The sequence below is a fragment of the Phalacrocorax carbo genome, chromosome 1, assembly GCF_963921805.1.
Source record: "Phalacrocorax carbo chromosome 1, bPhaCar2.1, whole genome shotgun sequence".
NCBI lineage: Eukaryota > Metazoa > Chordata > Aves > Suliformes > Phalacrocoracidae > Phalacrocorax > Phalacrocorax carbo.
In genome coordinates, this window is record NC_087513.1 from 121,424,922 (window position 1) to 121,447,201 (window position 22,280).

General features: G+C 40.5%; 1 protein-coding gene across 2 annotated transcripts in view; it reads left to right on the plus strand.

Moving 5' to 3' along the window:
* Positions 1 to 3,972: 3,972 nt before the first annotated feature.
* Positions 3,973 to 22,280, plus strand: part of TRAPPC10 (trafficking protein particle complex subunit 10) — a 43,926-nt gene continuing 25,618 nt past the window's right edge. Inside the window, exons 1-7 of one of the 2 annotated variants that reach the window (XM_064472696.1) lie at positions 3,973 to 4,405; positions 14,290 to 14,371; positions 15,010 to 15,145; positions 16,246 to 16,442; positions 18,132 to 18,327; positions 19,432 to 19,543; positions 20,590 to 20,837. In XM_064472696.1, the coding sequence (XP_064328766.1) occupies positions 4,315 to 4,405; positions 14,290 to 14,371; positions 15,010 to 15,145; positions 16,246 to 16,442; positions 18,132 to 18,327; positions 19,432 to 19,543; positions 20,590 to 20,837 (1,062 nt within the window). In that variant the 5' untranslated portion in view covers positions 3,973 to 4,314. The remainder of the gene's footprint in view (positions 4,406 to 14,289; positions 14,372 to 15,009; positions 15,146 to 16,245; positions 16,443 to 18,131; positions 18,328 to 19,431; positions 19,544 to 20,589; positions 20,838 to 22,280) is intronic. The other variant, XM_064472704.1, reaches the window with a different exon arrangement.

The window sequence follows — 22,280 nt, forward strand, 5'->3', positions numbered from 1 at the left end:
TTGCACATCTGAAACCATGTCTTTCTCTGAAACAGCCTCCACCTTTCAAGTCAGCCTTCCTTCCTCCTCCAGAAGGGGGAGTTCCCAACAGCCACAGAACCAGCCCGCAAAACTAGCCTAACCCAAAATGAGCCACGTAACGTGATTCACGTTATACTGATGGGATCGCCTGATGGCAGTGACTGTTGGGTGTAAGAATCTTTAAGTAATCAGTAATTAATTAACTTTAATTTAATTATTAAAGCTCTTAGTCAATATACTTATTCTTAAAGTAATTTTTACAATTTATTTCATTATTTTAATTATATATTTTATAATATATGTAAAACAATATTTTATATATTTATATTACTTATAATTTAGAAATTATAGATATTTTATAATAGAAAATATTTTATTAAATGTATTTAAATTGAATAATGAACATTAATTATTAACTTTTAAAAGATTAAAAAATTAAGTAAAAACATTACAGCAAAACATCTAACAACTGCAGCCGTGCAAAATTTTGATAGAGGAAATTTTAAATTCTTTACGATATCTTCTAAATCCTATTGCAGGAAGAAGTTGTGAAATGAGGGGAAAGTGACCTGGATGCAAGATCAGAGCGCGTATACAAAGTAAAAGGAAGAATAAACACCAGCTATTGTTTTTGAAACAGTTAACAAAGTGCAGTTAAACAAAGCTAGCGTGAAAAGCAGAGCCTGCATTTTCAAAAGCAACGAGTGCGTTTGGGCGCCTTGTTTTGGGGGACAGAGAGAGTAAGTTTTTTTCCCAAGGTGGTTTTTCCTGCTAGTGAGTTTCCATGCACCCAGGGCCCTGCTCTCGTAAGCATCCACCGAAGGCAGCAGGCGGCCTGTGCTTCGGCCCCGGTCAGCCAGCACGCCTCCGCCGCCTTTGCGCGGAAGCCAGGCTGTGGAGTGAAGAGGAAAGGCAGGGCTGGCGCACGTTTCTGTCCACACCAACCTGAAATTTGGGGAAAGCTGAGGCGCACAAGGACTTGGAAACCAGAAATCTCTTCTTGCTCTACTAACATACATGCAATCTTTTCATCCAATCATGCAGTTGCCTCCTAGATTAATCTGCTCCTTTATACCACACCTCAAAGACAAGATCCATCCCCGTGGTGACCTACATGGGTGCTGAGCCTACTGCAGTAATAGCAGAGCCACTGCTGATACTTAGAAGTATTTGGCTCTAAACCGCCCCAAGTCCAGCTCCTCCTCTTGCGCTGATTCATCATTTAAAGTGCAGCAATAATTCTGCTCTGCTAATGTGACTAGGGAAAAGTTTCAGGCATCTGATACCCAAAAAATTGAAACGATGACGGGAATTTGCCAATTGTTTTGCTAAGGAGAACATTTCGTACGTGTGCATGTAATTTTACCTTGCCAAGCACTTCAGGTCGAAAAGTTGGAGAGAACAGTAGCACCGTGATGGCCTGGTGTCTACAATATGAGAGGGTTTTCTGGGTACACAACTAACATTCACTGGAGATGTGTATAATTTCCAGTAGTATTTTAGACACTGTTGACGTAAAGGAAAAAGGAAGAATCCTAATTGCAATTCAAGTAATCCCTTTTTCCCTTTCCCACATTTCCCCCAAAAGGAAAATTTCACCCACTCGTTTCAAAATGCACAGTATAAGCACAAGGTTCTCAAACTCCCAACTTCCAATTGCTTTAATTTTTCTTTCTATACTATTAAAGATCTACTTTTTCTTTCAGAGTCCAGTCAACAAATTAACTTTCAAGTATTTTTTGGCAATTAAACACCTGAGAAGACCGTGAAAAGTTGTTTGCCTTAGTCTTCTGAATCTTCTTACCTAGATTAATGCATCTGTCTCTCTTTTTTCTGTCTTTTGGTTTTGGGCGGGGGGCAGTGTGGAAGATTTGGGAATAAACCGCAAATGCAGATGTACTTGCTTCACTGACTATCAAAAACAGCTAGCAAGGCTAGGACTGGTTTGGGTTGGGTTTTTTTTTTTTTTTTTTGTTTGTTTGTTTGTTTGATAGAAACAGTCATACTGCAACTACAAAAACTAGAGAAAGGAGATTGATTATATATGAAATTATGTGGTGATTAAAACTTTAATCCCATTGAACTATTGACCTTAGCTCTAATCTCTGAGAAAAGGGGACAAGCACTCTACAGTAGAGGGAGACCGTTGGAAGAGATTTCTGCTTATTCGACTTGGGTTTGCCTGTTTTCCTACCTGCGTTATTTCAGACTCTGCAGGATGGGCTATTTGACAGAAGCATGAAATGAGTGCTTTGGAGCCTACTGGAAGGAGTTTATCATATTTTGCATATGCATATAATAGTGTTTTTCTTGTTTCAGTAAATCACATATTTGCCACAGTTATTATACAGTAAAATTACCTATTAGTACTGACATTTTTTTTAAAAAAATTGTGCCATGTTACATCCTGAATCTCACAGCACAAAAAAAAAGTAATGAAAAAAAGTTAGTGTCCAGCTCCTCACCTAAACTCGAAAATGAGATATAACATTTTACTGTGCTATGTGAGATTCTTCAAAGTTTTGGCCTTGTAAAGAGTTTTGTATTTGCGTGTGCCAAAGAAACAAGTCTTGTTACAACCAAGGTGATAGAGAAGTTCTATGCAAATGCTGAGGAAACTACTCAAAGAATTGGAAACACCCATTAATCCCCAAAGCAAAACAGGAGAGATAAAACTGGGAATATTCATCTGCAGTACGGGATGAAACGTGTTACAAGGATGCTATAATTATTTTTGAAACAACATTATAAGCCCAGGAAATAGGGTTAAGGTTTTGCTGAAAGTAAATTCTAAACAAACTGACTTCTGGAAATACTTGGACAGAATACCCAAACCCCCTCTGCACATCACCACTGTGCAATAAAAAATTACAGTAGGCTATTTTCAGTATGCTCTTCCGTATCTTTCTTACTCCTATTTGAGGCAGTAAGTCTAAGTCCTCTAAGTTTAGGGTTCTTGATTTTGAACAAATCGCACGTGATGAAGGTGAACAGTAGGTTTATTAAAAACAAATCAGAAGCACAGGATCTGTCTACACTAAGACAAGAGTCAGTTTTATGAGTACTAAAGTCTAATACAAAATAATTAGACCCAACGGAAGTGTAACAGAATATTATTTCTATGCCATTAAAAAAAACCTGCAGTATAAACCCTTAAACTTTAAGGGCCATATTCACCGATACAGTCTCACCGCTGTGCATTGCTCTGGCACAGAAATACACTTACGCATGTGCCTGCTTTGCGTGAGCCGGTTTTGCACTTGCATCTCACGCACCCCCCCCTCGCTCACCGGCCCGCTCCAGGTGCTCCTTCTTCTCTGTTCCCTGTAATCCTCCCCGGCACACACTCACAACCCCTCGCCCTTTTCTTCCTCACGGTTTCCATGCTCAAAGAATGCACCCAGCGAATTATAAGGACAGCCATCTGTTACCTGACTCACTGTGGTCTGTAAAACCCACCCCCAAGACGGCCTGCCACAAAACTGCTGAAAGCCTTTGAGGTCAGTGGGAAACACGACCCCTGATGACACCCCTCCGCGGGAGCGGCCGAGCTGCGGCCCCGACAGCCACGGGGCGACCCAGGCTCTGAAGCACGAAGCGTGTGCTAGAGAGCCCTGCGAGCGCGCCCCTTTTCCTCTCCTTACCTGGGCAGAAAAGGAGAAACCACAGCTCTCCGTGCTGCCACGGGGAGGTGGGGCGGGGGGGGGGGGATTATTTGAAGGTGGCGATCAGAGGCTTAAACCCACTTGTGAAAACCAGCCACGCACCTGCCTCACAAACCCCAGGTTATTCCAGCCCCAGAGGGACCCACGCCTCCTCTTCGCCCTGAGGTTCGCCCTCAGAGCGCCCTGCGGCCCCCGCCCGGCGGCGAGACAGCGACCGCCCCTCCCCAGCTCCGGCCCCGGCCCGGGGGCGGGCGGCTGCACCCCGCCCCGCGCAGGCGCTCACGGCCCCGCGCGTCCCCTTTCTCCCACCCGTGTTTTCCGGGTGCACGGCCGCGCTGTGCCCGGGACGGTGTCGCCCCACGCCGCCGCGCTCCCCGGAAGCGGTAATGCTCGGCCGGTGATCCAGGAAGCGGATGAGCCGTCCCGCCTTCCCCTCCGGAGCGGCGCTGCGGGGACGCGGGGAAGGGGGTGGGGGGAGGCGGGGGGTGGCGGCAGCAGGCCCCGAGGCGGAGCGGCCCGTCCCGTCCCAGCCCCCCGGCGGGGGGGGAGCGGCGGCGGCGGCGGCGGCGGCGTTGTTTCCATGGCGCCGAGCGGGCGGGGGAGCCGGGGCTGAGGACCCCGCCCGCTCATGGACCCCGCCGCGGCGGCGGCCGCCGAGGAGGAGGGCAGGGAGAAGCCCCCGGTGATCTACACCATGGAGAACAAGCCCATCGTCACCTGTGAGTGCGCCCCGCGGGCCCGGGCGGGCGTTAACGGTGGCCGCCGGGGAGGGGCGGGGTGAGCAGTGGCCGGCCGGAGGCGTGCGGGGGCCACGGCCGGTGCCCCCCGCCGGGCCCGGGGCGGGCTGCCGGTGCCGGCGGCGGCGGCGGCGGGCCCGGCCCGGCGCGGGGCTGAGCGGGGCGCTGACAGGGCGGGAAGGCCGGAGCGGGCGAGGCGGCGGCGGGCTGCCCGCGGCTCCGGGTGCCGGCCCTCGGGGCTGAGGGAGGCGGCGCCGTACGGGGGGCTGCGATGGCGGGTTTTGCCCCTTTACCGGGTCCCCCCCTTTTAATGGGAGCGAACACACTTGGGTTTGTTTCTCTTATGCTTCAGGGCTGTGGTAAATAACAAAACCGAATGTGGTGCTTACAGGTGCTTAGGGGCAGAGACTCAATACAACAACAAATCTTAAACCCCAAACTTCTCGCCGGCGAGCTTTGTATAGTTTTGCTTCGTGTAAGAGAAGATGCAAGAATTAGGACATCCTCTGTGGTGAGGGGAGGTTCCCACCCATGGATTCCCACTGACGTTACGATTTGATCTTTACTGCCCTTTGGTTTCGTCTCTGAGGCAGTTTATTTAACAAAACTGGATCGTGTTGTTCCAGCGATGAACTAGTTCTTTCAGGTGTCAGAGGCAGTTAGCTGGGATGTGTGCGCCCTGGTCCTGGTGTAAAACGTCGGCTCCTTTGCTCTTCCAGGTGTAGAGGGTTGCGCCCAAAGTCCACTTAAAAGAAGCACGTGAGCGATGTCGATAGTGCTCTTAATAAAAAAGTGAGGTGAATGAGATCAGCATAGAGAGTTCTGCTTCTTTTTGTAACAAAAGTTAAACAGTGGCTGTTCGTTCTTGGTCAAAAGTGTCTGAATCAGTGACATAACAAACTACATATTTGCACTTTATCAGCAAAATGCTGGAAATGCTTTAAGTGCACGTGAAATAGAAAGTGTTTCACGGGTATGTGTTGTCTTATTACAAAGTAAGCATCTATTGATGTTTAAGGTCTTAGGCCAATATTGGTATTTAGAAAAAACATCCAACTGTAACATCATAACTATATAATTATAGAACTCTGCGCATGTATATTTTCTTCAAACTATTTTATAAATGTGCTTTCTTCTTTCTTAGACTTTTTTTTTTGGATGCAGTTCATAAGCTGAAGTCAGTGGTATCTGTGTTGAATCTTCTGCACTCACCTACTTCAAGACTTTTGAAATCCATTTCACTTCAGGTTTAAAGTCAGAAAAATGTACATATCGGAAACATCTGAAGGATACTGTTGCCTTCCTTGTTGGTGTTATGCTACTGTTCAGGCTGTAGTGGATTGTTTTTTAGATTTGTTGGCTTTATCCCGTATTCAGAATTGGAGAGGCTCTGTGTGTGGTGGGAGGGGGGTGGTGGTGGTGCACATCAGTCCTTACTGATCCCATGCGATTTGAGTAAGTAACATATATTTCTGTCTGTTGAAGTACCTGCAGTTTTACCTCAGGCTTGCTTTTTTGTTGGTGAATGCAGAAAAGAACTTTGGCCTCTTTGTGCAAGGAAATTTTCAAAATTCCAAATGTTAAATTTAATCAGATTTCAGTCAAGCCCAATTACCTGATACTGAAGATAATATTAATTTCATATAGCGGTGATCATACTTTATGGTTGCATACTTACAAATGAGATATGAGGTGAACATTCTATATCATTTATATTCCTTGCTCCTGGACTAAAGGAATAATTTCTGGTGCTGTGAACAAGCATGACAGTAGTATCTGTACTGGTATGGACTAGAATGGCTTGGCCTGAGACAAACTAATCTAGAAAATAAGGCCACTTGAACTAAGTGCTCAGGGATGACATCTCTGCTGAATGTAGTAGGGGTGGATTGCTGCTATTTTAAACTAAAACATTTGCTTTTAATGGGCAATGCATTTTGCTTTAGCTTTTTTAGTTTCCTTTTTTCTCTGTCCAGAGAAGTGGAGTACTTAAGAGGCCATAGTATTAAAAAAAATGCATTCAACAAAAATTACTTACTTGAAGAAAAGCTCTTCTAAGCATTATATTGCCAGTGACTAATGAGGAGGTGAAGCTTGGCTTTCCAGGGAAAGAATTGTTGGCTCGGCATTGGTTTGTTGGAAAATGCGCTCAAAGCCACAATATTAGAAGCTGTCCAACAAATACAGTTGATCTTCTGTTTTGTGGTTCTGATTTCAGGCAGCTGGATTTGTCTGGGATAACTGCCTTGCCTAGCAGATGCGCACAGGGAGAAAACAGACCTGCAAAGGGACGGCTAGTTTTTGGTTATATGAGGGAAGAGTGAATGTTAAGTAAGATTGTGTCTCAGAACATAAGTATTTCCTTTTGCTACAAGATTTAGCTTAATCTCTGTCGGGTAAACATTTGTATCATGAAATATTCCTGTTAACTCTTAGGGTTTATTCTTAATAAGGGAGAACCGAGGAGAGACTTTTGTCTGGAATGGAACTTGTTTTTAACACTGTGCATGCCAGAAATGTTTTGTAAACAAATGTTTTTATCTACTTGAAATAAATTTGACAGTACTCTGACAGGAATGCTTCTTTGGTAAAGAGAGTTATGCTTTCAAATCTGTGAGTTAGTCTGTGTTGTAACAGCAGTTACTTGCTGTATATGGTACAATCCTGAACTTGGCACCCTATGTAGGTGCAGGGCTCAGCCTATAGATTAAAAATGGCAATTTCCACGTGGCTTGTGTATTTGATGCCAGTTGCAAATGCAGTTTTTGTCGCTACCCTTTTCGTGTTAGTCCTGTGACTTAATAGTTTCATCCTCAGGATTTGTCTGTGGAAGCATTGGCCTTGTATTTATGGTAACTGTATTACTCGCTAAACCCGGTAGTTTTGATAGAGTTGAGGTTAATAGAATTCAGCTAGACAAACTGTCTAACGAAAAACTTCTCAAAAAATTTTATCCAGGCAAGCAGACAACCATATTTTGTAAGTGTGGAAAAAGTAGTATGTTCACGGAAAGATGCTGTTCCTTTGTGGTTTTTTTTTTCTCCTTTTCTCAAGATGGAAGCATCCCATGTAATATTAAATCACTGTTGTCAGTTAGGACGGAGTGCCATGATGATTCTTTTCAAAATCAGTTTGAATCACATTTTTGTACTGTCGGTCTTACTAGATTGTAAACCCACTGGGGAGTTTCACTGTTCAGCTGCAGTTATGTTTGCTCTGGCATGTTACCTCGTAGACTCTCAATTCAAGTTTGTAGCAGTTTATCTTTATTGCTACCAGACCTTGTATGTTTACAAAGCATTTTGAGTCGGCTTCTGGCTTTCTCACTGCTGTAGAAATACTATTTTTAGCATCATTAATTTTTTTTTATTTGAAGAGGTAAGTTGAGCGTTTGCATCGGTATCTCGAACTTGGGTAGCTTCTTTGCAATGTTGACTTAATATAATCTTTAAAACAATTCAGGTTACTTTCCTAGGAAACGTAAACAATGTTGCTTCCTTCTCAGGAGTCCTATTTGAAATATTACTTTGAGAAAGTCTCTGGAATTTTAATATAATGTTTTTGCACGTATGTATCAACCAAGTGTTCCGATTAAAGAAGCTGCCCTTTTGTAGCTGGTTTGCACTTAAATTACTAGCTCTGTCTACCTATATGAAGAGGAGGTTGAAGGCTGAAGACAATCCTGCTGAGTGAAGTAGTAAAAAAGTTTTTCCAGAGCTTTCCTGCCAAGCTCTTCATATGTAATTATCTTCATGCAGTTGTTGAATATTTCTCAGCTTATAGTATCTCTTTATATATATATTGTGTGTGTGCATATTTGTTTTCACTGTCAATACTCTGTCTTAGTACAATTAACTTTATATATAAATCTTGGGAGAGAATAGGATGCATCACTTTCATCTAGTCCGTGTTCAGAATGTGCTGTGATACAGCAAGAGCAAAACCATCAGCAAAACTGTTGTAGGCCCAAAAATGGAAAACAACTGCAAATATCTATAAGAGCAGCTTAAACAGAAAAGGTTAATAAAAATAAAAGGGGGTGGGTGGGAAAAACTTTGCATCTTTTTGGAGTGAAAAATAAATGCTTCCAGTTAAGAATATTTTTTGGGGACTAGAAGAGCTTGATTCGAAAGTTCTAGTTCAAAAGTTACTAGTAGGTAAGTGTAATAAAAAAAATGTGCCAACAGGAAGTGGCAGGTAGCCCAAGTGATTAGAATGATTTGCTGCTAGTGAGACCCTTTAAACAACTATATTGTATAAATTCTTTTTCCCTGTTCTCAAATAGGACTCTTGTCTGCATTGTAAGTCATCACTATCATGTAGTTGATCAAATATTATTCTGTACTTCAATACCTGATTACATATGTCATGAGAAGCAGCAGCATATTCTTGTTAGTGTTAACCCCTATTTTACAGATTTGGTAGTGCAGCAGTAAGTAAAAATGTAAAGTTTCACTAAAAGGATTTTCTTCTGCTGGCTTCTAGTGAATCAGCTAAGGTTTTTATACATCAATTACACTGTTTTGTGTTTTGGTTTTTAGACCTCTTTTGAACATGCATCTGGGTTGGGTGGGAAGAGGACAATCTTTAAAAGAAACAAATACAAAAACCCCCATCAGTCTTCCAAAACTTCTGGTAGAGCCACTTATAGTAGGCTAGTGAATAACAAAAAAAGATTCACAGCAGAACTTTTTACCAGCAGAAAAATAAGTGGGATCAGAAAGGTTACCTGTGACTGATATTTGGGCATAAAACCTAAACAAAACCACACCAAAGTGTAGTCTTGGCGCTGAGCTCTTTTAAAGGTATTTGAAGCCTTTTATCTCAGTTGACTGAGTTTGTCATTGGTATCAAAGAAAAATATTTGTCTGCTTTAGTCATCTGACCCCAGGAGTTTTTGTTTTACACTGCCTGTGTAGTTAGTGGGTTGGGATAATTTCCTCTACAGGAAAAAAAAAATAAATTGTGGGATATTCAGAATTTGCAGTGACAAAACCTATAAACATTGAAGACATTTGGAAAGTGTTAGGAAAAAAAGTAGCTTCTTGGGGATTCTGGGCAGGCATCAAACTAAAAAAAGTCAATATTGTATGGTTCTTTTGTGTCAGACAGCTGCCCCAAAGAGCGTGTGTTCCTCTTGCGAGTCCTGGTAAGGTGGTCATTCCGGTTCTCATATCATTCCCTTGCAGCAGAACAAGTGTCCTAGGTAGGGATGGAGGGACAGGAGGATGGCTGTGTTAACTTGGTCTACCAAAATGTCAGGGAGGAAGACAAGGAGGAAAGAACAGAGAGAAGAAAAATATGGGATGAATAGCATAAAATTCTAAAAATTAGTAGTTTGAACATTGGTGTTTTCTTTTGGAGCTGTTTTGATTAGGATACTTGGTCACTTTTGCATTATGTTATAACCTAAACAAAGGATGTTTTGGCATTAGGTGGCCACTTCAATTCTTGGCTAATGTTAGTTTCAGAGTTTTTCCTCGGGATTAGATTTATGGTTATGAGCCACTATGTAGTGATACAGCCTGTCCTTGAACAAAAGATACCGACATTCTTTACTGGTTTACATAACAAGTTTTTGCAGCCAGGTTCACAGTCAAGGTTCAGTTGAGTAAGTTTTGTTCCTCTTTTGCCTGACCTGGCCATCTTAACATTGTGGATGTCAGTTTGGTGGACACCAAGTCTTTGAAGGTCATAGGAATGTTTTTAACTTACACTGATTCGGTGTTGGATTAAGGCTTATCATAAAACCCTTTTAAGGTTCTGCTGCTTTATTTGCATTTGATGCCTGGACAGATACCTGTTTGTCTTAATTTGTTTGTGAAGTTTTTAAATAAGTGGCAAAAGGCATGCCTTCTCAACTTCGTAATGTGGAAAGAAAGGAAACACGTGCTTTCTCCTTTCTTCCCTTTGTCCAGAAGTGTTTCTATTTAGCATCTTATCATTTGAGCATTACTGCTTTCTATTATTTTGTTAGTTAAAATAGGCTTTACCACTTCACATACAGAACCACCCTATAGTCGGAGTGGCATCGTGGTCAGAATTCATATAATTCAGTTAGATACAAGCAAAAATTCCTGTAGTGGTGTGGTTTGGAGTTTGTTTTTTTTTAAATATATATTTCGGAAAGTAGATCATGGATGCAGCAACTACTAATGCTTCAGAGGCATGTGTAGAGAACAAAATGAGTTCTACCATGCTCAAGGTCTCTTGAGTCATAGGAATCTTGCACAACACCACTCCAAAACTAGTCATCTTTCAGGGCTTTTTTATTGTTACTTGGAAAGGTTGTGCTCTTATTTGTCTACTTGCTGTGAAGCATTCCCCTCCCTCCCTGCAGTCCAGTAGCAAGCAGTTAACAATTTAATGTGCATCCTGGCAATCTTATGGTCCTTACTACTAACTAGTCTTGATGTTTGTCCTGTGTCAGTGCTGTGCTAGTGTTGCCTGCCGATAACTTCATTTTCAGTGTCCTCGACTTGAGCAGGTCAAACGTGCTGATTACAGTAGATGCAGGGTCTAGGCAAGCAGAACCTGAAATGGTATAGCCCTTTGGGTGTTTGCAATAAGTGGTAGCGATGTTTGGTCCATGTTCAAAATACCCAGTGTATTTTGTATTGAAGGTCTGTTCTTGCCTTGATCCTGAAACACATTCTTACATGTTTTGTATATGCCCTCAAAACCAATGCAGGAGGAGAAATTGGCTGTTTTTAAAATGAATATACCTGGATAGGCTGGAGGAGTGGGCCAACAAGAATCTTATGAAGTTCAACAAGGAGAAGTGTAAGATCATGCACCTGGGAAAACATAATCTGGGAGTGCAGCACAGACTGGGATCCACCTGGCTGGAGAGCAGCTCTGTGGAAAGGGACCTGGGGGTCCTGGTGGACAGAAAGCTCAACATGAGCGAACAGTGTGCTGCCAAAAAGGCCAACAGGATGCTGGGTTGCATCAAAAAGGGCGTCACCAGCAGACGTAAAGAAGTCATCATCCCGCTGTACTCAGCACTTGTCAGGACACACCTGGAGGACTGTGTACAGTTCTGGTCCCCGCTATACAAAAAAGATGTGGACAGGCTGGAAGGGGTCCAGAGAAGGGCCACCAAGATGATCAAAGGACTGGGAAGCTGCCATATGAGGATAGGCTGGAGAGCTGGGTTTGTTCAGCCTTGAGAAAAGGAGGCTTAGAGGGGATCTCATCATCATGTACCAGTACTTAAGGGGTAGTTACAAAGAAGATGGAGACTCCTTTTTTACAAGGAGTCACATGGAGAGGACGAGGGGGAATGGACACAAGTTGCTTTTGGGGAGATTCTGATTGGACACCAGAGGAAAATTTTTCACAGTGAGGCCAGTCAACCACTGGAATAATCTCCCCAGGGAAGTGGTTGACTTGGCCACGTTCGACACTTTCAAGAGTTGTCTGGACAGGGTGCTGGGCCATCTTGTCTAGACTGTGCTCTTCCTAGAAAGGTCGGACTAGATGATCCCTGAGGTCCCTTCCAACCTGGGATTCTGTGATTCTTTCTTAAGCTGATAATGTGATGTGGTTGTCTGGAATAGCAGGGTGCTTAAACTTTATAAATTACTAGTTCCTCTGTGTTCTGGAGTAGCCCTTTTTACTCAAGATGTTGAATTCTGAAACTTTTTTGTAGCATACATAGGAATTCTTGGTGCAGTATGGAAAGCACTTTGTTATGCTCCAGAGGTAAAATACATAGTTTGTTCTTTCACTCAGGCTCCAAGCTTCATGGGCTATCATTTTGATGTGGACATTGTGCTGTTGCTAAATCACTAAGCCGTATTTCCCTTTCTCTGGGCAGTTGTGAGTTGCAACTGTTCACATTGAGAACAGTTGACTGTTCTCAGTGGCCTGGCTCATAGAGATGTTGTCTTATACCATGTTACAGCATTAACAGTATGACTAACACTTGCTTCGGTATTTATTTTAGACATTCGTTTATAGTCTTAAATAAGATTTATTATGGTATATGTAATTCAGAAGACAATGAAGGTGAAGTTTATGGTTGGTTTTTTTTTTTTTAACTGTTCTAGGAAATTGTATCACTGAATTGTATCACAAGCTATTGTGGTTGGACATCAGAAGAGCTGGCTTTGCTTGTTCTGGCATTTAATCAGATTTTTTTTTTTTTTAATTTTTATTATGTGGTAATAGAATTTTCCCAGTGGCTGATAATCAAAATAGTATATATGAGAAAATTGGGAACAGCTGAGTGGACTAGGAAAAGGGTTCCCAAGATAAACTAGGGCATACTAAGCTATTATGGAGGTAATGCCTGGCAGTGTGTCAGGAGATGAGGTTGCATGGTAGGAGGGAGAAGAAAGGATGTCAGGTTCTTCTCTAGCCTTAGCTCACTGTTCCACAGGAAGGTAAGAATTTCTTTCTGTTCAGGTTGGGCTGTTCAATGGCAGATGATTGTGAAATGGAAACAGGTGGAAAACTACCAGGAAACAGCAGAATTACCTAGATGCCTGTTAAAACCTTAATTGGAAAATGTAGCTCTTCAGCTCAAGAGATCCTGGGGAAGGGTGGGGCAAAAGTAGAGTCTCTGTAGGAGGAAATAAAGGATTTTTTAGGATTAAATTGCAGTCTCTGGTAGAGGAGAAGGCAGCCAGCTAAAGATGAGGCAGTAAGGAGAAAGTACAGGGAGGGGAGTAATAGCTGTGACAACTCAGGGCAGCATGTAGATGAGGGGTTTAATAAGCAATGCCATTAAACTAGTATGGGCCAGCTCTTTCTCCCAAATTTAGAGAGCGCACATGATATAACAGGTTTTAGAGCTATGATCAAATGCAGTGGCAAATATATTTTTGACCTTACTCCTTCTCATTCTGATACGTGTGTTTGGCAGTCATCAAATGCCATGTCTTCTGTTGAAGTATCGTGAAAGACTGTTTGAGCATTATGCATTGGCTAGTTGGCTGGTCAGTTTGGATTCAAACATGTCTGACATAGTACCTTGTTCCAGAGTTTCCCATCTCTTTGCTCCAAGACGCTGATAACCATCAGAAGTTTGAAGAACTTAACTTTAAGCCTGTGTTTTCCTTGTCACGTCCTCCCTGTACCCAAAGGAAAAGAACAGAATTTAAGAACTGATATTCATAGGCTACTGATAACACATTTTTTCTGTATGGTACACCCTACATTTTGTTCTATCTTGTATGCAAGTAGCTAGCTGCTCCAGTGGTGTTGCATTTACAGCTGTTGTTCTTAGCCCTAGTGATTAAAGCCTAGGCACAGATCTGTGTGTCAGCGTAGGGCCAGCTCCAGTGGACCTGCAACATTAACAGACCTGATGTTTCTGAAGGCAGCAAGAACAGTGCAGACGGCAGGAAGCTGCTCAGTGTTAACAGCAGCCCCAGAATACTGGAGAGGAATCAAACCCGGTAAAGCACAGAACATATGCTAGTGCTAATTTTGTTTCGGTAGGGCCAGCTACAGAAGGGATGCGAACCACTGTCTAACCAGTATTCTGGTTTGTGAAGGCCAAATTCTTGAGGTTTTTAAAATATACTTTGTTTAGCCAATGACTCTGGCTATGGAGCTCCTTGTTTAGTTTTTTGAGTTGGACCAGCTCTGTGGATGATACTCTCTTTGGTATGTGGATTATGTAGCTATGTGGAAAATAGCAATAGGAAGTTATAACAGCATATGTATTACGTGCCTTGATATAGTGTTAGAGAGCACGTGATTTTAAAAAGTGTAGTTCAGTGTTAGACTCTGGTTTCCATATAGCAGACAAAATTACATCTTTTTATTGAAACAACAAACCATTAATAGTATACCTTATTAATCTCTTTTCTAAAATTTGCACATGATGATAGATTAATGCCTTTCACTTCTAGGTGCTGGAGACCAGAATTTGTTTACTTCCTTATACCCTACACTTTCTCAGCAGCTTCCTAGAGAACCCATGGAATGGAGGAGGTAAACTCACATTTTATTCTGTGGTACTATTTCAGTGCATGTTTTTAGACTTGAGAAGGTATGTATATGTTGTGCTCTGAGAAGCTTAGATAGTCAAGGCACATGTTCTTCAGGATGATCATTTCCACTCAGCTATGTTGAACTTCACCTAAAGAAAAATGATAGTAATGCTGTATTTCTCTTTTTGGTTTTGTGGTTTGTGGGTTTGTCTTGGTGTGCGCTTTGATTTGCTTTGTCACCCATGCTCTGAAAGTGACATACTTTCTTCTTAATGAGAATATAGGTAAAACTTATGTGCAATTAGATGTACTTTTGTGCAAGAAGTTTGGTATGACACACTGTGTTCGTATTTAAAAAAAAGTATTTTGGGAATTTTCTTTTAGAGGTCCTGGAGATGCAGAAAAATCTTCTAATGAAAGCTGAAAAGCTTCTAGCTCCTGTTCTTCCAAAAAGGAGCATCTATTACATTTCAAGTGATACCAAAATTTAGCTAACTTTATACAAACTGCAGTAAGCATAGTTTGTGAGTTTCCAATACCAGAGTATTTCAGTTTATTCCTCTTCCCCAAAACATACGTTCATTTTTGTATTCCTCTATGTATGTCTTATCCACTAATTTCAGTTTTTAAATTTTGTAGGTCTTACGGCCGTGCTCCGAAGATGATTCATCTAGAATCTAACTTTGTTCAGTTTAAAGAGGAGCTACTACCCAAAGAGGGGAACAAGGCCCTTTTGACTTTTCCCTTTCTTCATATTTATTGGACAGAATGTTGTGTAAGTATCAGGAAAACATTGTGAAAAAATGAGTACTCAGATTTAAAAATGAAACAGTTTTGACTTTCTACTTGTGGTCTCTGTTATTTGTCACTTGCTTTTCGTGTTTATTTGAACAATTAAGTCTGCTTGCATCAGCATGCATACCCAATATTATTGGAAGCAAAACTTAGCTTGAGTACTTTTTACCATAAGCAGTATTTCCTTCTAATGTTGCTTGACACTAAGAGAACAGGCTTTTGAATAACCTACTTCCAGAACTTCTGTAATGAAAAATAGGATCTGACAGTGTTACTGCAGTAGTACAGCACACTTGCTTCATAATACAGAAACGTGGCCGCGGTATTTCAGTTATGATATATTCACGAGGTTAAATCTTAAGATACATATTTATTTTTTTTTAGTTCATCTTCCATGTCTGTTGGGTATTAGTATGTGTCCGCAATCTAAACTGGGCAAGATCTGGAATGTCTTAATCCTGTTTATCAGTTCACTGCTTTTGGTTGGCCCCTGTTACAAATTAGTTACCCAGTTGAAGGACAAAGGTGACATTTGATCTGTGACCAGTCAAAAAGTAACCAGAACAGCCTTAAGAGTTGTCTGAATCGATCAGTTTAAAACCAACACAGAAGCTTAAAAAAAAGTGCCAAACAACACTTTCGTGGTTTGATTTTTATGAATAAGCTTTTAAACAGGTTAAGATTTGAGCAGTGTTCAAAGGTACAAATATCACCCTTCTGGTACTGTGCGAGAATAAAACAGTTCAGTTTTGTAATTTCAAACATGCTTTTGTTGTAAAGGTCAAAAATGTGTAAAGTAAGAGTTTAAATTATGTTTAAGAATCTTAATTTCAGTAATCTAAAGAATGACAATACACCAAATACTAAGATAGATTTACTGTTAACCAAAATACTAGAAATAAATTAAATTCAAACACCGAAGCCTTACTACACTTTACCTCATTTGATTTCTTTCAGTAGTGAACTTTTTTTCACTAATTCTATTTGATATGTCTTTCTGTTTGTCTTCTGTTGGAACAAAATTTGCCTTCTGAAATTGTTCAGAATGTCTGTTTGATGATTCACCACTTCTCATCCCAGGACACGGAAGTGTACAAAACTACAGTCAAGGATGACATCACCAAGTGGCAGAATGTTCTCAAAGCGCACAGTTCAGTGGACTGGCTAATTGTGGTAGTTGAGAGTGATGCCAAGAAAAAGAACAAAACAAATATCCTTCCCCGAACCTCTATAGTAGATAAAATAAGAAACGACTTCTGTAACAAACAAAGTGACAGGTAAGCATTCTGCTTGCAAAGGTGTTAACCTTTTGACTAGTGCGCTGATTTAAAAACTCAGCTCCTGATGTAATGGGTTCCTTGCTCCCTTAAGGACTTTCCTTGATGTCCAGCATTCAAACTGATGGTACCGTAAGACCTATGCTTTGAAGAAGACTGACACAAGCAATAAAGGGAGAAGTTTATTTTCAGTTCTTCCTCGATTCATGGTGGCTTTGAAATGTGTTTCAAAAAGCTTTCAAGTATCTCCTCCTACCTAAGAGAGGTTTAAGGGGAACAGTGTGGTAATAATCAGATTTTAGAACTTCAGGGGTTTTTGTTTGCTCAGGTGCTTGCAAAAATGTTACCACAACTATAGGTAGTGGGAGTGAGGTGAGGAGAATATGAAGCCAACAGGGCTTATTTTTTACCATTGTACTTTCTGCCTTTCACTTAATCACCTTTTTGCTATGAGATAACTTAAAGCCAGTTTCTTCAGATGTTCTTATGCTAAGGAAAATTTATAATGAATGTATGAAACTGTTTCTGCTTTCATTGAAGTCAACAAAATACACAAATCTTAATTTGAAACCAACTTTATTAGGTAATGTCTTCCTTATTCTGAAACATTGCCCTGAATATTATATGTTACATTTTTGTCTTTTAATCTTAAGAGTTAACGTTAAACAGGAGATTTTCCCCCTAAGAATGAATGACAGGATAAACATTTGAAGCTGAAAAGAGTAGATGGAAGCACTCATTGTACCTTGGTGTGAGCTGACAGTGACTGGCAGGTCAGCATGTCATGCTCTACATTGGCAGCACTTTCTTTGTACCTAGACAGTGTTTGGTATATTACTGGATTATTTGGGCAAATAGTTTGGACCACTCTGATTCAGTTTGCTTTTGGTTTCTAAGTGATTGATTGGCTTGGTTTAATTATTTTGCTATAGGTAAGAAGACTTTTCTAACCAGAAATGGTGTTTTACTTGGATGAGAGATTTTCCTGCCTTTAAGAGATATCACTAGTTTTTTGAATGTTACTAAATTGTGATAGAAAAACTGAGGAAATAGAATGCTCTAAAAAAGGCTGATTTATTTGTGGATTAATGGGACCTGATTATTTATTTTCTGAGAAAAGCAGGGGAAGTTTTAGCACATAGGATGTGTAAAATCAAATTGAGACACTGTAAGATTATATTATGGAGGATTATTTTAAGTTATTTAGGAAAGGCTGACTATATGTGATCTAATGGCTCTTCATTTGTTCTTGCATAATCCTTGCCAGGAGTAACTATAATTACTGTTCTGCTGATTTGTATTGCTAAGACAGCTTTTTTATTTCCCTTGAATAGCTACAGCATTACTTACGTTTAAAATGTATTTGCTTCAAAAAAAGTAAAGCTTTATAGTACTCATTATGTGGAAAACACTTAACTCTTCTCATAAACTGATTCACAGACTTAAACATACATGGAAAAGTTTTTAAAAAGCCATCAAAACCCAACCAGACAAAAAGCTCCAATGTACCCACCCCCAAACAAACAAACATAACCTTCAACCTTAGTTTTTACCTCTGACTAGCGTTGAATGAAAAACTAAATTTTATTCACTCTGGATCTGTCAGGTATGCACAGTCTTCAGCTGTGCATTTATATGTGAATTTTATGTTTACCTCCTCAAAAATAATATTCATCAATCTCTTTACAGATGTGTCGTACTTTCTGACCCTTTGAAAGACTCTTCCCGTTCTCAGGAATCTTGGAATGCCTTCCTGACCAAACTCAGGACGTTGCTTCTCATGTCTTTTACCAAAAACTTAGGCAAGTTTGAAGATGACATGAGAACTCTGAGAGAAAAGAGGACTGAGCCAGGGTGGAGCTTCTGCGAGTATTTCATGGTCCAGGTAAGAGTCTCTTTTTATTGAAGAAAGTACTTGAGTCTTAGTTTTAATAATGGCTTTTTTTTTTTCTGGTTGGCTTTCTGGTGCCTTTTAATGTTCTGCTCATGCTTTGAGGGTTGGGGCAGGAAATATGAAAACTGGTAGAAGAGCAGCATTTTTAGATCTTGTTTGCAGCAGGCTTGTGTTACATTGTAATACAGTGCTATTACAGAAGCAGAATCTTCTCAGGCTTGTCAAAGTTCTACAAACCTCAAGTGAAGCAAACAAATTGCATCAATAAAGCGTTTTAGTAGTTGCTCTTGAATTTTGGGTAAATGTCCCATTACTGTGCCTTTGCCACTTGAAATTGGTATTTAATAGGAGTGTTGCTATGCTTTCTTGCTTTAGATTATTATCAGCATGTGTGGAGGTGATATTTAGAAAAGTGTCTGAAGTGCTCCATATAAAGAATGCCTTGAATTCAATTTTTTTATATTTCTAAATACATCTTTGTTTTAGCTGACATAGAGAAAAGCAAGAAACTCTTCTTCGATAGAATTAAAGGTCTTGATTCCTTTGGAATTTTCTGGTCCCTGTGCAGTGCCCTTCTCCACACCAATTCCACCTCATCTTCATGTCTCCTTTGACTTCATGCGCTACCTCTTGCATATGATATATCTAATTCTCAGACTTTTTCTACTTACCACTTCGGCTCTTTTCTCTGCGTATAACTGAACCTTTATTGATACTGCAATCAGTGCCGTCACAATGTAAACAGAGGGGAAAAAAAAATTAATCTTATGGGAGATAAGTCTTCAGCAATTTTTTTTTTAACTCAAATTTTTAATAGATATATGAACAATATCTTGCAGTGAATCAAGATCCGGATACTCAACAGAATTTACTGGCATATCTGTATGACTTAATCTTCTTTTGTGAACCTCCCTGTGTTAGGGAAAAATGGTGCATCTGCTACGAAGGCGGGTTTTTCTATATGTGTGACTACTGGAAGGGGAAGAATGTTGGAAAAAGTAGTTCCCAGAGCTCTATGTATGGATGGGGGCAGGCTGTAATACCAGATATTAGTAATACAGTAACATGCTCCTTGTATTGCTTGTGTGTCAAAAGGAAGAACTGGCCTTTGTCTTTGAGATGCTGCAGCAATTTGAGGATGCACTAGTGCAGTATGATGAACTGGATGCCTTGTTTTCTCAATACGTTGTCAACTTTGGGGCTGGTGGTAAGTATTTTAAAATGTTAAATAAATGTTAAGTGTATTAATTTCTTCATTATGCTTCTGCTGAACAGCCCAGTGCTTTGGGTACCATGCACGTACATGAGAGAAAAAGATGGTACATTGCAGTGAAGATGCACTAGGCAGTTTGTGCTCTTGTTTTATGATGTATGCAGGCTCAAGTTTACATCAGTTATAGTCTGTTGAAGTTTTGGTTTTCATTTCTGAGGCTTAGAAGCAATTTTTAATGAAAACCTGCTTTTTGCTCTTGATGATCGTTACAAATGGAGCCCTGAAACTCTGTAATTATATAAGTATTGATCTGGCTGAGAGGCAGTTGCTGTTTTCACAGCTCACTGCTAAGTTATTCAATAAAGAGCTTCCTGGAGAAATGCATTCAGTTTTTTCCCCAGCAAATTACATGAGACATTTGGTAATCACTACAAAACTGAACAGAAATACGTGCTTAATCTGTGCTACAGTAGATTTAAGTTTCTCTTCCAAGAAAAATTACTGTGCAAGAAGTATCAAATAAATGTAAACTCTTTTAATGAGGTAAAGCATATGTTGTTATATATCAGCTTTAATCAGGTATGTGTTATGAATCGGGTAAAAACACGGTGCAGGAGTAGTTGCAGTGAAATATATTTGTCCTGACTGTACCTGATGCTATACCTGAAATTGGGGGCACATCTATCCAGGATGGCTGAGTTAAAAATACTTAAGTAGATAAAGCTTGTTTGTTTTGAACTTCAGGTAGCCTTAATTGCTAAGAAATACATTACAAACTGATTGCCACTATACTAATAACAAATATGCAATTAAGACAAAATGCCTATGGGGTTTGAATGTTCTGCGGTTCAGTTATCTACTTAGCTATGAAGGTTCTGCTGGGTTTTTTTTTGGTTTTGTTTTTGAAGTTAAGATATTAAGTCATTTATCCATATGATAAACTTTAGAAAGAATAAGCCAGCTCGCAACCTTGGAGGGAGGAAGAAGGGCTTTGATAGAAGGCAGTGGTTGACTCTTCGATATTAACTTTATTTACTTAGATGGTGCAAACTGGCTGACATTTTTTTGCCAGCCAGTGAGGAGCTGGAATGGTTTAATTCTCCGAAAACCAATAGACATGGAGAAGAGAGAGCTAATTCAGAATCAAGAAGCTACTCTACTGGACTTGCGTAGTTACCTATTTTCTCGCCAGTGCACGTTATTAATCTTCCTGCAGAGGCCATGGGAGGTTTCCCAGCGAGCACTGGAGCTCCTTCACAACTGTGTGCAAGAACTCAAGCTATTAGAAGTGAGTCAGTGTAATATATTCCGTTATGTGAATGATTTTATCCAATGGTGATCTAACAAGATTTTTGAAGTTTAGATGTTGGTGACCAGAATACAGTAAGCACTGTCTGTGAGTTATCAAAATGATGCTGTAATAACAGATTGTAACAATGCTACCGTTGAATGTTTCATCATGAGGATGTCTTTGGAAAGAAATTTGGAGACATCACATCTGAAAGCCAAACCTGTATTTAGTTAAAGTATTCTAGCCTGCACCTGGAAAGTTAACTTCTTAAGCTGGTAGGTAATTTGTCTGCTTCTTTCCTGGATGTATTACCAGTCTCTTGAACTATAGTTCCCATCATTTAAATCTATAACAGTGTTATATTGAAGAAAATGAGGCAGAGTGGTTAATATGCTGGTACGCAGGCTAGTCATCTGTAACAGAGAGCAGTTTTGAACTACAAACACTATCTACAGCAGGGCTTCTTACTGCTGTGCAAGTTGGATGCTGCTTTGATCGCCTTCTGTGGTTCTTACTTGGTGATTCCTTTTGGTGCCCCGTAATGCTCTTCTGTGTTATGCATGTGTCTGCAACTCATCCAGTGACAAAAGAAAGAGATGGAAACAAGTGACAGAGGTCAAAGCTTTTTGTCACGTTGCGTGCCTCCGTGCTTTACCCCTCCTCCCTCCATACTTTAGTTTCTGCTGGTTTTTTTTTCTAAATTCTCTAAAGAGGCTTTATCAGGGATGTTGTACACTGATCATCCTCCATGTACGACCACAGATGTCTGTAAATTGAAATACATCTTTAAGAACAGCATAGTCTGCATGAGAATATTTCTGGATTTCATCTTGTGACTCATCTATGTCCTTAATCCCGTGGGTGTCTCGTTCTCTGTTAGTTTTGTCTGTGCTATTATAACAGTAGCCGCTAACTTTTGCCTGTCTGACATTGTGGTAGTAAGTTCCTTAAGTTCCATCTGTTCATCTGCATTTAAAAACAGAAAATCTGCATTGCTAACACCTTCATGTATTCTAAAACTAACATGTAATTCCCATAGATATTATGTTCTCTGTGTGTGTGTTGTGGTTGTTTTTTTTTTTCCAAAATAAATAACATGCAGCCTTCTAAATCTCTGAAGGTACTTCCTGCAGTTCCCCTTTTGCTCCACCCCAGCTCTGTCCTGTGCCTCCAATGTTTGGGTCTCTTTTCTGCACTCTTTATTTCTGCTGTTTCTGTCTTGAAGTGGTAATCCAAACTGAACACAAGTGTTCAGGCTGTGAGGCAGTGACACTTATTTGTGCATACCATGTAGTTACCCCTGCTGTGATCATTGTTCTTAGTACAGGCAAACCTCCTAATATGACTTGACACCACTGAACACATAGCGGAAATCTAAACTACTCTGTTTTTATGATCTTCCTGAAAATTCTTTCAGAATTCAGGGTGCTTTTTGGTGTT